The following is a 14,970-nucleotide window of genomic DNA, read 5'->3' as shown; positions in this document are numbered from 1 at the left end:
TCAGCGAGCACTCTACTGGTGATTTAAGAACTTAAGACGTCTGGCTATGACAACCCACGACATCTGTTTATCTTTTCTTTTTGCCCCTTGAAAGAATGAAGCAAGCAAAGGAAATGCTTAACACATTGTCCCCGTCTTCCCCCCCCTCTCTCTTTGGCTTCTCCTTGCAAAGAGGAGATATTTCTTAACTGGAGCTGAAGGCTTTGAGGCTGGGGCAAGCGCGCGAGAGGGCAGTCAAGACTATTTGCTGCCGCAGCAGCTGTTCTCATTCTGGTTCAACTCGATGGGAATGCCACGCACCATTTACTGCAAACGCTGGTGAAATTTGCAGACTGCACTCTGCCTTGCCAAGCTCAATTAAAAAGGCCTTTTAATGACATGCGTTTTTGATCGCAGTGGGACTGAATTCCTCCTCCTGAGAAGACTTGTTAAGGGTCTCGTGAGGCAGAGAGAGTTAAAGTAACTCGCTTGAAGAGTGTATTAAAAAAAAAAAGAGAGAGAAAGCCGACATGCCTCATTGCCTCCCACTGCTCTTACGTAACTGACGTCTTATGACTCTTCCAAGCTGGCTTCTTCATCTCACACGCGTGAACAGGGTGTTAACCTATTTTGGGGCTCTTGGTGTTTTAAGCATTTAGCTATTGAAAAATTGAGCTTGTAGATCTGCTATTTTTTGGAAAATCATGAAAATGTGGCCCAAATCTTTGACTATATATTATTTCAGAGCAAACGTTTTGGGGGTCAGTGGGCCAATTATATATAATTTTGGGGGTCCTTGACATGAAATAGTTTGAGAACCACTGACGTAGAAACATGGGGTTTTTCAGAAGTCTGATTTAGAAGGCTTTTTAAAATCAGGTCTAAATGGGTTAACTAATGCCTGTGAAGCACCGTCTCAGTGTCTATATTCATGTTTCTACTCGGACCAAGCATCCTTATCCCTATTCTGAGTTCCATGATTCTGTCTGCAGTCCAGCCTCTGGAATGCCATTGTGAGGCGGGATAGGACCTGTCTGAACGGAGCCTGTGTGTGTGTGGACACTGCTAGTTAACATAGCTCTGCCGTATTGCTGACCTTAACAGTCCAACCCTTCTGCCCCTCCAGCTTGGCTTGTTACAGTTTGTGTTAGAATGGCATACCACAGGTTCACTTGGGACCTCTGATGGGGGGGGGGGGGCTTGTCATTCAACGGTCCCGTCTGAAGGCTTGTTTGGTTATCAAACATCAAGCAGCAACCTCCATGGGGCTAAACCAAACATACCCACTTCCTGTCGTCTGCCCCACAGCTCAGAGTGAGCGAGTGTGGAAACGTGCGCGAGAGAGAAAGGGGAGGGGGGGGGGGGGGTTAGGGGTAGGGGTACTAGAATATTTGAGTATTTAGGATAACATCTTCTGGAAGTACTTGGTCATAGTAGCCCTGTCCAAGAACAACCTCTGAAATACTAGGCGGCAGTTGACTAGGAAAAAGAATGGATATGCATGAACAGGTTGGTGCATATCAGTCAGGACACTACCATATTTCTCTCAAATCTTGTCCAGTTTTTTTCCAGCACCACAAGTCACGTCATCTTTGGACAAGGCTGAATGAAATGGGGGGGGGGGGGGGGGGGGGGGTACAGTATATCCGTATCCGTTGCGACCCACCACAATATAAGCAAAGCATTATGCAAATGGATGAATTGCATTGGATTTAAATCTTAGTCTTACCCTGCTTTAGTATGTTTCTTGCCTGCCCCTGCGTGACCACAGAGGCACAAACCTTTGGCGAAAACGTGGGATCGTACCGAACACTTACAGAAACACACATGTTACTTGTACTTAAGCGCTTGGCTCTATGCACTCTTCGCACAACGAATAGTGACTCGCTGAGAGCTTGTAGATCTGACTATTTTCATTATTTTATTTAAAATTTTGCTAATGTAAAATTGTGTGAAGATGTTTGAACATTTGCCCAAAGCGGGGATGGTGGGTTTAAATGTGCTTAAACACTATCCTATCATTCCAGAGAGGAGCTGGAGCAGAGACACTAAACTAAGCACACAGCAGTGTTAGAAAGGGGGCAGGAAGGAAAGTGATGTTATCCCGGGTCTGGGCGGGTCCGCCATGACTTCCTTCTGGCAGACCTTGCTCCCTAGATAGGCTGTCAGGAAACAGCAGGCAGGAGTCGACGCATCCCCAACACTCCCCTGCTGTCCTCTGCCCAGTGGGACGGCTAAGGGCTAGTCCTGTCCTCTGTCCAGTGGGACGGCTAAGGCCTAGTCCTGTCCTCTGTCCAGTGGGACGGCTAAGGGCTAGTCCTGTCCAGTGGGACGGCTAAGGGCTAGTCCTGTCCTCTGTCCAGTGGGACGGCTAAGGGCTAGTCCTGTCCTCTGTCCAGTGGGACGGCTAAGGGCTAGTCCTGTCCTCTGTCCAGTGGGACGGCTAAGGGCTAGTCCTGTCCTCTGACCAGTGGGATAGCTAAGGGCTAGTCCTGTCCTCTGTGGGACAGCTAAGGGCTAGTGTAGATTAAAATACGGTCAAAATGAACATAAGAGGACGTCGGCTGGTACTAGAATGCTTGAATTTTATATAGGCAAAAGAAATGGTACAGAAAAATGCAATGAATTAGTTTGGTTAGTCAATGGCTAATACGGCAAAACTAGGCTGAGACTTTTCCTTCTTCTCAATGTAAACAACAATAATAAAGCCCGCCTTGGTTCCCCGGATATCCTGTGCTAAACACAAATGCATCATGGGATATGCAGTTCAACTTATAATTCGTTCCTTAGTAAGCAATATCAATCAAATAAATCATACTGTGAATTAAATCGACTTCTTTTGTTTATAATCAATTCTCTTATTAACTGTAATAATAATAACGATGAACACATTTAACTGTTATGCAATATAAATATTACACAAATGAACTGTAACCTAAATTAAGTTACAACATCCTCCCACCCATGAACTATTTGTTCATCTAAATCTCAAGACAGTACAGTAACTGAATAGGTCTTCTCAGCAAAGTCCCTGTGGGAGTGCGGACCATGCACGACCTGACAAGTCCATCTCGGCCTGTAAACAGTTCTGTGATTCTCCCCAGTTTCCAGGTTTGTCTGGGGGTATTGTCCTCTCCAATGAGAACAACGTCACCCACTTTCAGTGGGGTGGGCGTCGGTGTGTCGCAGCGGTGTGCTGACTTCAAGTCCATGAGGTAATCCTTACGCCAAGCGTTCCAGAAGCGGGTTGTGAGCTTCTGCCTGTACTTCCATCTTCGAGTGATCTCTGCTTTGTTGACAGTTGGGTGCTGTGTGTCGGCAGGGAAAGGCTTGGGTGGCAGTGAAGTCAGTCGTTTTCCCACCAAGAAGTGGGCTGGGGTGAGTGGCTGTGGCTCATCCACTTCGTTGTGCACAAACGTCAGAGGCCTTGAGTTTATGATAGCCTCCACTTCTGTCAGTACTGTGCACATCTCTTCAAAGTTGAGTGAAGCTTTCCCAAGAACTTTCTTCAGGCATGTTTTTACTGATCGGACCATTCGCTCCCAGAATCCGCCCCACCAGGCTGCTCGTTCTGCGATGAACTTCCAGGTGATGCCTCTTTCTGAGAAAAACTCTAACAGCTGGGGTTCTTTGATAGCTTTCCACAGCTCTTTCAGGTCCTGGTCAGCTCTCTTGAATGTTCTGGCGTTGTCTGAGTAGATTATCTTGCATAACCCCCTCCTGGAGACGAATCTTTTCAGCGCTAACAGAAAGGTCTCTGTTGACTGATCTGAGACCAGTTCCAAGTGTACTGCTCTGGTTACAGCACAGGTGAAGAGAGCTATGTATGACTTCTTCACAGAATCATCTGCTTTCACATAAAGCGGCCCTGCAAAATCCACACCTGTGACTTCGAATGGTGGGGATTCCGTTATTCTGTCTTTGGGCAAGGGCGCGGTGATCTGCCGTCCGGCTTTTGCCTTGAATCGTTTGCAGACTGTGCAATTGGCCACAATGCTCTTGACCAGCTGCCTGGCACGCAGGATCCAGTATCTCTCTCTCACTTGTACGAGAGTGTCTCTCACTCCTGAGTGCATCACTTTAGCATGACAGCTCTGTATCAGCAGCTCTGAAAATCTGTGCTTGTTGGGCATAATCCATGGGTGCTGCTGTCTGTATGTGAAGTCGGACTGCTGGAGCCTTCCTCCCACGCTGAGCAGCTCGTGTTCATCCAGGAAAGGTTTCAGTTCTTTAATCTTGCAATCATTGTTCAGGCTCTTTCCTGCCTTCAGTTGTTTTATTTCCTGGCTGAAACTCTGTTGTTGTGTAGTCTTGATCCAGTACTTTTCTGCCTCGAAGAGCTCGTCAGTAGTCAGTTCTCCCTTTGTCTTTGTTTTTGTTTGTGCATTGGCTATGAATCTCTTTATCCAAGCTGTCACTCTGAGGACTCTTTTCAGCTTGCTGTATCCTTCCAGCTGTAACACTGGTTCAGTGGGGTCTGTGTCGTTTGCAGCGAGCTGTACAGTGATTTGTTGACTGGACTTGAGTTCTGCATTCACGTTGCCTTGAACATGTTCATCGTCAGTCTCCTCTGACTGATCGGGTGTAGTCAGAACGCTGGGTCCATTCCACCATAGCTGGCTCTGTATCAGTTTTTCAACACTTTGTCCTCTTGTTGGTAGGTCAGCTGGGTTGATTTTTCCTGCTATGTGTGACCATGTTTCAGGGTTGGTCAGTGACTGGATCTCGGTCACTCTGTTTGCAACAAACTGTTTCCACTTCTGCGCTGAGCTGCAAATCCAATGCAACACAATCATGGAGTCTGTCCACATTCTTATCTGTTTGGGTTCCAGTTTTAGAGTAGTCATCAAGTTGTTGGCTAGTCTCGCTCCAATCACAGCTCCCATGAGCTCCAGGCGTGGCAGTGTCATTTTCTTGAGGGGGGCCACTCTGGATTTGGATGCGACTAGGCTCATTATCGGTTCTCCGTCTGGTGATTCACCTTGCAGGTAGGCAGCAGCACTGTAAGCTCTTTCACTTGCGTCACAGAACACATGTAATGTCAGGGCATGTTTGTTTTGTATGTCTGTTTGATACCACCTTGGTATGGCGAGCTGGTGTAGCTGGGGCAATTCTGAACACCACTGTTGCCATTCTCGAGTCAGGTCAGGTGGCAGTTCTTCATCCCAGGAGAGCCCTCTCTCCCACATTTCTTGAAACATGCACTTGATTCTGATGGTGAAAGGTGTTAGGAACCCGAGTGGGTCGTAGATGCGTGCAGCTGACTGTAGAACGCTTCTCTTTGTGTTCTTCATTTCTTTTAGTATGTTTAATAGCGGTCTGAGGTCAAAGGTGAAGTCATCGGTTGCTGGTCTCCACACTAAACCCAGCACTTTGAGCACTGCTCCGTGTGTCTCTGGTGCTAGTGTGTGTTCTGTTGTGCCCTCCTCCCATTTATTCTCCAGCTCATGAGAGTTGGTCATCCACTTGCAGAGGTCCATCCCGGCGCTTGACAGCATCTTCTTTGCAGTTGTTGTCACATGGTAGGCCTCTTCAACACTGTTTGAACTTGAAATAAAATCATCCACGTACAATGACTCTCTTAGTGTCTCCACAACCTGTGGTTGTTCTGCTTCGTATTGTTTCAGGTGATGTCTGATTGTAGCTGCGAGCAGGAATGGACTTGGGGAGGCTCCAAACACCACTCTGGTCATCCTCAGCACGCGTAGCTCTCCATCTTCTTCTCCACTTGGTGGACGTGAGAGCCACAGGAATCTCACAGCATCTCTGTCCTTCTCCACAATGGAAATCTGCAAGAAGGCCTTTTTTATGTCAGCCATGAAGGCTATCTTATGTTGTCTGAATTTAATGAGGACACTGAGTAGATCTGGATTCAGGTTTGGTCCTGTGAGCAGACAGTCATTGAGGGATGGACGGCCATCTTCATGTGACGATGCGTCAAACACCACTCTCAGTTTTGTGGTCACTTTGTCTTCTCTGAGTACTGCGTGGTGCGGTAAGTAGTATTTCACATTGTCTGTATTTGCGCCCTTAGGCACATCCTCTGCAATGTTCTGCTGTAAATAGTCCTCCACCACTTCATTGTATCTGCTGTAGAATGTGACATCCTTCTTTAGTCTTTTCTTCAGACCTTCAAATCGTTTCGCAGCAACTCTGTAGTTGTCTTGTAGATCTGCTCTTTCTGGTTTCCATGGCAACTCCACGTGGTATCGTCCATCCTTGAAAGTTGTCGTTCTCTCGAAGATCTGCAGAGCCTCTTCTTCTGCTGGGTTCTGCGTTTTCTCACTTGTGATACCCAGAGACTCAATTTCCCAGAATGCACATAGTTGCTTGGAGACAAGTGTGTCCTCTTCAAGTGGAATGAACATGCAGGTTGCCTCGGCGACACTTGACATGGACACTGGTCCCTGCACAGACCATCCAAAAGTGCTCTCCAGTGCTACTAATGTCTCTGTCAGTCTCTCCACTCTCCCTGAGACTATTTGCCAGTAGTAGTCTGCTCCTATTAGAACGGAGAGCTCGGGGTCGTCGTCGTTGCCTGGAAAATCTGCTAGTTGTAGTCCCTTTTTCTTCATCTCGTGCTGAATCTGGTCACCAGGAACTTTCATCACAGCTGAGCACACCTGTGGGGTTTCTATGGCCTCAATTTCAATTATCTGCTGGTTGTCCCAGACATTCTGTAGAATTACTCTCACTGTGTTGCGCCGTGAGCTTGTAGGCACAGTGGAGCCAAACGTGTGAAGAGTGAGTGTTTCTTGTCTTATTACTGGTAAGTTCAGGCTCCTCACCAGGTTTTCATGGATGAAGCTTCTCTGACTCCCTCCATCGAGTAAGCAACGAGCTATTTTCCTTCCTGATGGGCCTCCCACCCATGCCTTAGCCGTTTGCAGCAGCACAGTGTTCTGTCCTGGTTTCATCTTTGCTGGGTGAGGAATGACTGAGGAAACAACAGCATCTTCTGTAACGGTAGGTGGCTGCCCCTCACTCTTCTCACCGGTGCACACAGCAATATGGTGTCTCCTTCCACATTTTTCACATGACACATCCTTCACTTTGCATGTCTTCGCGATGTGTTTCTGTCCTAGACACACAAAGCATCTTCCCATTTTCTTGATTTTTTCTTTGCGTTCAGGAATGTCATAGTTAGGGCAATGTTCAGACTTGTGCTCTGCACTGCCACAGAATACACAATTCCGAGTACTGCCTGTCCTCTCCTGGCTGGCGGTGTGCAGTGCAGCAGCAGATTGCATGCTGGGTCTGTTAGTCTTCGTGTCTTTGTACGAGCATGACTGCTTCCATGGTTTGCTTTCTGGTTTCTGTTCTTGAGTGTATGACGATGTCATTTGCAGTGCTCTTTCCCTGCTCTGAACCTCTTTCTGTAGGAATTTGACTATTTCATCAACTTTCCATTCATCATCACTTCCCCTCTGACGGCTATATTCAAGAGCTATGTCATCTGGAATCATCTTCATTAAAATTGGGCATAGTAGGCTTCCGTAGGTGTCTGACACTACACCCAGTGACTCCAGGCTCCTAATTTGAATTTCACATTCATCATATAGCTGCCTTAGTGCATGCACATCAGAGGATTTCTTCACAGGATTTAGATTCAGCAGCCTTGACATGTGAGCACTGACAACCAGATCTTTCCTTCCAAATCTGCTTTGCAGTAATGTGATCGCGCTGTCATAATTAGCATCCGTGAGCATCAGTCCTGCTACTGCCTTTGCAGCTTGTCCAGTGAGATACGTTTTCAAGTAGGTAAACTTTTCACGTTTGCACAGTGCATCATTCGTGTGAATAGCGGTCTCAAACTGGCTCCAAAACTCCTGCCATTTACTGACATCTCCATTGTATTTGTCAATAATCAACTTCGGTAGCTTTACAGAATGCCTCTGTGCTAATGAGTTAGCCGAATTAGCGTCGCTCACCCTTTGTATGGCTGGCATTTGGAGCTGGTGGTCTCCCTCTTCTTGCCGCCTTATCATGCGCTGTGCGCGGCTCTTAGACGAGACGACACGGTTCTTGTAATCCTCCGTTGTTTCGATCTCGTTCTCCAGGTCATCCAGCGCCGTACGCCGTTCAATTTCGTTGTCCAGGTCCAGTAGACTGTCCTCCTTCGCCGACAACATATCCAATAAAGTGCTCAATTGATCCACGTCCGCGTCTGGCTTGGCCATTTCTGCGTCGATATTGTTCAAAAGTCTTGTAGTATTACCTCTTATTGCACCCCGTTTTCTTCTCATTCTTTCCATTTCTTTACGTTCCTCTTCTGCTCTCAAAGCAGCAACAGCGGCTGCTGCGTCTTGTACGTCTCCCTGACTCATCTCCTTCCCGGGTTTCGGCACCAAAAATGTAGATTAAAATACGGTCAAAATGAACATAAGAGGACGTCGGCTGGTACTAGAATGCTTGAATTTTATATAGGCAAAAGAAATGGTACAGAAAAATGCAATGAATTAGTTTGGTTAGTCAATGGCTAATACGGCAAAACTAGGCTGAGACTTTTCCTTCTTCTCAATGTAAACAACAATAATAAAGCCCGCCTTGGTTCCCCGGATATCCTGTGCTAAACACAAATGCATCATGGGATATGCAGTTCAACTTATAATTCGTTCCTTAGTAAGCAATATCAATCAAATAAATCATACTGTGAATTAAATCGACTTCTTTTGTTTATAATCAATTCTCTTATTAACTGTAATAATAATAACGATGAACACATTTAACTGTTATGCAATATAAATATTACACAAATGAACTGTAACCTAAATTAAGTTACAACATCTAGTCCTGTCTTCTGTGGGACAGCTAAGGGCTAGTCCTGTCTTCTGTGGGACAGCTAAGGGCTAGTCCTGTCCTCTGTGGGACAGCTAAGGGCTAGTCCTGTTCTCTGTCCAGTGGGACGGCTAAGGGCTAGTCCTGTTCTCTGTGGGACAGCTAAGGGCTAGTCCTGTCCTCTGTCCAGTGGGATAGCTAAGGGCTAGTCCTGTTCTCTGTGGGATGGCTAAGGTAAGGGCTAGTCCTGTCCTCTGTGGGACGGCTAAGGTAAGGGCTAGTCCTGTCCTCTGTGGGACGGCTAAGGTAAGGGCTAGTCCTGTCCTCTGTGGGACGGCTAAGGTAAGGGCTAGTCCTGTCCTCTGTGGGACAGCTAAGGCCTAGTCCTGTCCTCTGTCCAGTGGGACGGCTAAGGGCTAGTCCTGTTCTCTGTGGGACGGCTAAGGGCTAGTCCTGTCCTCTGTCCAGTGGGACGGCTAAGGCCTAGTCCTGTCCTCTGTGGGACAGCTAAGGCCTAGTCCTGTCCTCTGTCCAGTGGGACGGCTAAGGGCTAGTCCTGTTCTCTGTGGGACGGCTAAGGGCTAGTCCTGTCCTCTATCCAGTGGGACGGCTAAGGGCTAAGCTTTATTCTTGTCCCAGAGTAATACAAAAATAGGAAACGAGTTTGCATATTTGGCAGATTCCTAAAGCACTGTATTTTATTTTATTAGTTGCATTGGGTACCAATCCAGGAAAATTAATTGAGGAGGATGTCCTTTTTTCCCAAAAGTAAACCAAAAAACTAAGATACTGCCTCTGCTGCAGCTTTGTATTGATTCTGTCCTTTTTGGGTTCCTGTGCCAGGTAGTGTAAATGCCAGTTTCCCCGGGGGATGAATAGATCTCGGTCGATGATGCTTTATGTGAAGCATCCAAGCCGCCTTGAGATTATATTGAATAGACTACTTAGCTGCAGATAAGTGCTGCAAATGAAATGGACTGCGTGTTGCTAACAAGAGCGCCTGCTGCTCATCTCTTCATAACCTCCAATCCTCTCCTTCTTTCTGCCTCTCTTTTGCCCTCTCCCCTTTCGCCCTTATGTCTTCTGTCTCTCTCCGTTCATCCCGTCTACTTATCCTCTAGCCTCGGAAACCCAGACGTTTTTATTTCCATGGAGGAAAAAAAAAAAGAGTCTGGGACCGAGTCCACTTCAATTCGGCATAGAGTAGCACAAACGTCGATCCCTTTCACTGCTGATTTCTGATGGTCTGCTCCTTTGTTAAATTGACGCACACCCGTACACACACACACACACACACACACACACACACCTCTCTCGTGTCGCGCAGCTGTGTCTAGATTCTCTACCTATGCCATAGAAAGCATAGATGGACCCCAGGCTACTTACTGTATCCTCTATTCACCTCCTCCTCACTCTTCTTCTTTTACTGTACATGATACTGAAGTCACAGAATATGCCATTTTTGTATCGGTACAAAATATGTATCTTGTATATCAGTACAAAATATGTATCCTCGTGTGGATCAGTACAAAATATGTATCCTCGTGTGGATCAGTACAAAATATGTATCCTCTTGTGGATCAGTACAAAATCAATTAATGTGTTTATTTGTATTTAGCACAATGAGATCAAGATGAATGTCGCATGCACAAGTTTGAGACACTTAGGGCTGTATTTTGCGTGTCTTAAGTACCAGGTCTTATTCCCTAACTTGAGTAAACTAAAGACCTGGAGGTGTGATCAATGCTCTTTGGCCACTCAGAATAGCCAAATGGCATTGATCACGCCTCCAGGTCTTTAGTTTACTCAAGTTAGGGAATAAGACCTGATACTTAAGACACGCAAAATACAGCCCTTAAGGTGTGTGTGTGTGTGTGTGTGTGTGTGTGTGTGTGTGCAGTGTGCACGCACTGTACATGTCATGTACAGTAGATGGATATTAAGCTAGATAAATGTGTGTGGAGAAAAGTGAGTTAAAATGGTGTGTGTGTGTGTGTGTGTCTCGTTCCGTCCTGTGCAGGTGCCAATGATCCTGGTGGGGAACAAGTGTGACCTGGAGGATGAGCGCGTGGTGGGGAAGGAGCAGGGTCAGAACCTGGCCAGACAGTGGAACCACTGTGCCTTTTTAGAGTCCTCCGCAAAGTCAAAGATCAACGTCCTCGAAGTGAGTACAACACACGGATTGCACTGCACACACACACACAGCGGCTCTGCATCGCAAATGGCGACCGATACAGGTCGAGTTAGGCCCCGTTTCATACTCTTGTCGTGCAACGGTGTCGTGCAGGGAAAATAGGAAAATGGCGCGCCACCGGGTGGCGCGCTATGAGCTTGTAGGTCTGCTATTTTTGAAAAACCGTAAAAATTCAAAAATGTTTTGCAAAATGGTAAAACAAAGGCAAAAAAGTTTAGGTCTAAGGGGTTTAGCGGTGACTAAAATGGAGCCCTTTAAGTTTAAACCCTCATCTCAAAGCATTTCCACACTAACGGACATGAATTTCAGTTTGAGATGTCGTACCTGCTGCAGACAACCAACCACATCCAGTATTCTACCTGTAATTCTACCTTAATGGTGCATTTATATAGCGCTTTTATCCTAAAGCACTTTACATAGATTGTGCATTTCCTTCACCCATTCACATACACATTCATACACTGATGGCGGAGGAAACCAGGCAAGGCACCAACCAGCACATCGGGAGCAATTTAGGGGTTCAGCGTCTTGCTCAAGGACACTTGGACACTAACTCTGGGGGAGCCCACAGGGATCTAACTGGGAACCTCACGGTTTCCCCATCCGTCCGATCTACCGGCCACTCTACACCTGAGCCACTGCTGCCCCTTAGTGTCACCTGCGTCAACCCTCTCATGAATCACTGTGTTCTGATTCTCCCTTTCTTGTAGATCTTCTATGACCTGGTCAGACAGATAAATAGGAAAACGCCAGTGGAAAAGAAGAAGGCAAAAAAGAAATCCAACTGTGTCCTGCTTTAAAAGACACCCATCCTACCCCTTACCCTGCAGCAGCTCTGAGCCAGGTCTGTCTCTGTCTCTGTCTGTCTCTGTGTGTGTGTGTCTCTTCGTAAAGATGCGGCACAAATCTTTGAATATATATTATTTCAGAGCGAACGTTTTTTCAGGCCTAAATGGGTAGTGAATGTACTTAGTTACTTTCCGTGTGTGTGTGTGTGTGTGTGAGATCATGATTTCAATAATACACCGTTATCCACAATGTTAACCCTGTTTTTCATTACAAAAGTTTAAATGAAATGTTCGCCACAGTACACACCTGGTAGACTCACTCTCTGTGGCTGGACCAAGGTCATTACACACAGTACACACCTGGTAGACTCACTCTCTGTGGCTGTACCAAGGTCATTACACACAGTACACACCTGGTAGACTCACTCTCTGTGGCTGTACCAAGGTCATTACACACAGTACACATCTGGTAGACTCACTCTCTGTGGCTGTATCAAGGTCATTACACACAGTACACACCTCGTAGACTCTCTGTGGCTGTATCAAGGTCATTACACACAGTACACATGCGGTAGACTCACTCTCTGTGGCTGTATCAAGGTCATTACACACAGTACACACCTGGTAGACTCACTCTCTGTGGCTGTATCAAGGTCATTACACACAGTACACACCTGGTAGACTCACTCTCTGTGGCTGTATCAAGGTCATTACACACAGTACACACCTCGTAGACTCTCTGTGGCTGTATCAAGGTCATTACACACAGTACACACCTGGTAGACTCACTCTCTGTGGCTGTATCAAGGTCATTACACACAGTACACACCTGGTAGACTCACTGGCTGTATCAAGGCCATTACACACCTGGTAGACACTCTGTGGCTATATCATGGTCATTACACACGGTACACACCAGGTAGACTCTCTGTGGCTGTATCAAGGTCATTACACACACGGTAGACTCTCTCTGTGGCTGTATCAAGGTCATTACACACAGGTAGAGTGGCAACGCTGCACGCGTTACATAATCGTGTTTTATAGTTTTACATAGTGACTAATTTTACGGTGCATGATGACACTGGCCTTATAGACCATTACCACAATTCCTTCCCGTTACACTAAGCGGGATCGTTAGGCCAGTGCCAGTCAAATGTGCGAAATACCACAGCAGAAGAAGAGATCCTGGGCAGGAAGTGCACCCCCCCCCCCCCCAAGGCTGTCCCCAGACATTCAAGGTTCGAATGTTCGCTCGTTAGGGTTGCCACTCTATTCTTAATTAATGGGCTTGAACCATTCGTTTATTTTATTTTATTAAAATAAATATATATTTTTTTCCTTTATATCTCGGCGAGAATGCGATATGAGCATGTCAAAAAAAGTACGTTTCTAGTGCATTCCTGTCAGAAGTTATGATTGAGACAGAGAGAGAGAGACTGCTTGTTAAAAACCAAATATACTCATCGTTGTGTTCTGTTTCACGTTATTGCTGAGTGATTGACGCTGAGGCACACAGGGAAAAGCAACAAGGGGTTTAGAAGCGAAAATGTCCATTGTTGGGAAAAGGATCTCGATCCACGCATGCACTTCTCAGAGTGATTAGCCTACTAATGATTGACAGGTGCGGCCGCTTTGGGAGCGTGCCTGATGATGTCTGTTGGAGAGTGAGACTGACTCCACGGTGCTTGTCCAGCGCATGGAAATTATACATTTATATTTTGCTAAACTGTAGGCTATATAAGCTCTGTATCTGGTTAATTGCAGGAGGATGCGGGATTCGCGGGGGCCCGCTGTTTTTTTTTGTTGACCGGCACGGGGCCCGCCCGCAGGCATTTTAATACCACCCACGCCGTCAACATTTACGCTGGGTCCCGCGGCCGCCGCAAAACGGCAACCACATGGTCTGCTCAGGGTCTGCTACAGGTAGCTACGCTAAAGTTGCTAACAGGCAGCTAGTGAGTCTGAGATAAACGTAAAACTTGTAAAACAGCAGGGAGGAATATACGTTTGGCGTGGGACTGGGAGTGATTAAGTTCTTTACTCTGCCGAGGACAGCTGGATATGCTGTAACGTGGACGGCGTGTTACCATGGAAATGGATATATACAACCACTAACGTAACACTGGTGAACTGTCGTGAAAGTGGTGAGTGACAAAGTACAAGTACTTTAAAATAGCCAATCTACAAGCTCACAACGCGTCGCTGCTACGCTTCCCTGCGCAGCGGATTAATACATTGGATTAATTAATAATTGTGGTCGGATAACGGGCAGATTATAATTATGCACACGTGGATTTGGGTGACAAAAAACTCATCCGCTGATCTCTAGTTTGTAGAGGCAAGTAAAGGCAAAAAAGAATAATATATATATATTTTTTCATAGCTGGATTAAATTAAATTATAGAAGGACTAGGTCCCTCGTCTTGGCACAGGCGGGTCGTGGATAGAAGAACGAGGTCCTGCGTTCCTTGCTTACTTTGTGTTAACTTCAATCATTACGAGGAACCCCCGCATCAACAGGGGCCGGTATTTTAATTCATCACTGACTTTGTTGGCGTACCTCGTTGGCAGTGTACAGTGTCGTTTTTGGCAGCAAGTTTTAGTCATAGTCTCTTGAACAGTGTTCATTTAGGTTCAGTCACATTTTAGTCACCTGGAATGTGTTCGTGTCTAGTTTTAGTCGACTAAATAACATAGGATTTTAGTCGACTAAGTCTACAGTTGATTTAGTCGACTAAATTGTATTTTGTCGGGCCTTGATGCCGTCGTAATCTTTTACTGTATTTTGTGTAAAATGACATACTGGATCTCTTGTCCACTACTCCCTTCCTAACATTTTAGTCTAGTTTTTATTTGTTGACTAAATTGGCAGTATATTTAGTCATAGTTTTAGTCATCATAGCTTAGTTTTCATTTAGTTTCCATTTAGTTTTCATCAGTGAAAAAAAGGTAGTCGACGAACATTTTTCGTCTTAGTTTTAGTCGACGAAAACAACACTGTTTGGCGTGCAGCGCCCTCATAAGCGTTGATTGGATAAGTGTAACTGTCTAATAACCACAAAACGGTACCCAGGCCATATCATCTGATGGCATACAGCAGGGGTCCTCAACTAGAAATGATGAAGGTCCACAAATATTTTTTTGAATAAGACCGAGGTCCGGTCCCATGCACGGCGTCCATCGGAGAGCGGGGCTCTATGCCCGTTTAGTATGGTCAAGCCAAGCTTATAC

The 14,970-nt window shown here is 46.1% G+C and overlaps 1 protein-coding gene across 7 annotated transcripts in view; it reads left to right on the top strand.

Moving 5' to 3' along the window:
- The window catches only part of LOC310863249 (ras-related protein Rap-1A-like), a 43,818-nt gene that overhangs the window by 18,080 nt on the left and 10,768 nt on the right, over positions 1–14,970 (top strand). For all 7 annotated transcript variants that reach the window (XM_083771449.1, XM_083771450.1, XM_083771452.1 and 4 more), the window contains exons 6-7: positions 10,778–10,921; positions 11,662–11,795. In XM_083771449.1, the coding sequence (XP_083627575.1) occupies positions 10,778–10,921; positions 11,662–11,751 (234 nt within the window). In that variant the 3' untranslated portion in view covers positions 11,752–11,795. The remainder of the gene's footprint in view (positions 1–10,777; positions 10,922–11,661; positions 11,796–14,970) is intronic.

This window comes from Protomyctophum parallelum (genome assembly GCF_964188405.1).
Source record: "Protomyctophum parallelum genome assembly, chromosome: 8".
NCBI classification, from domain to species: Eukaryota; Metazoa; Chordata; class Actinopteri; order Myctophiformes; family Myctophidae; genus Protomyctophum; species Protomyctophum parallelum.
The sequence above is the reverse complement of the archived record's forward strand: the minus strand, read 5'-3'. Positions and strand labels throughout refer to the sequence as shown.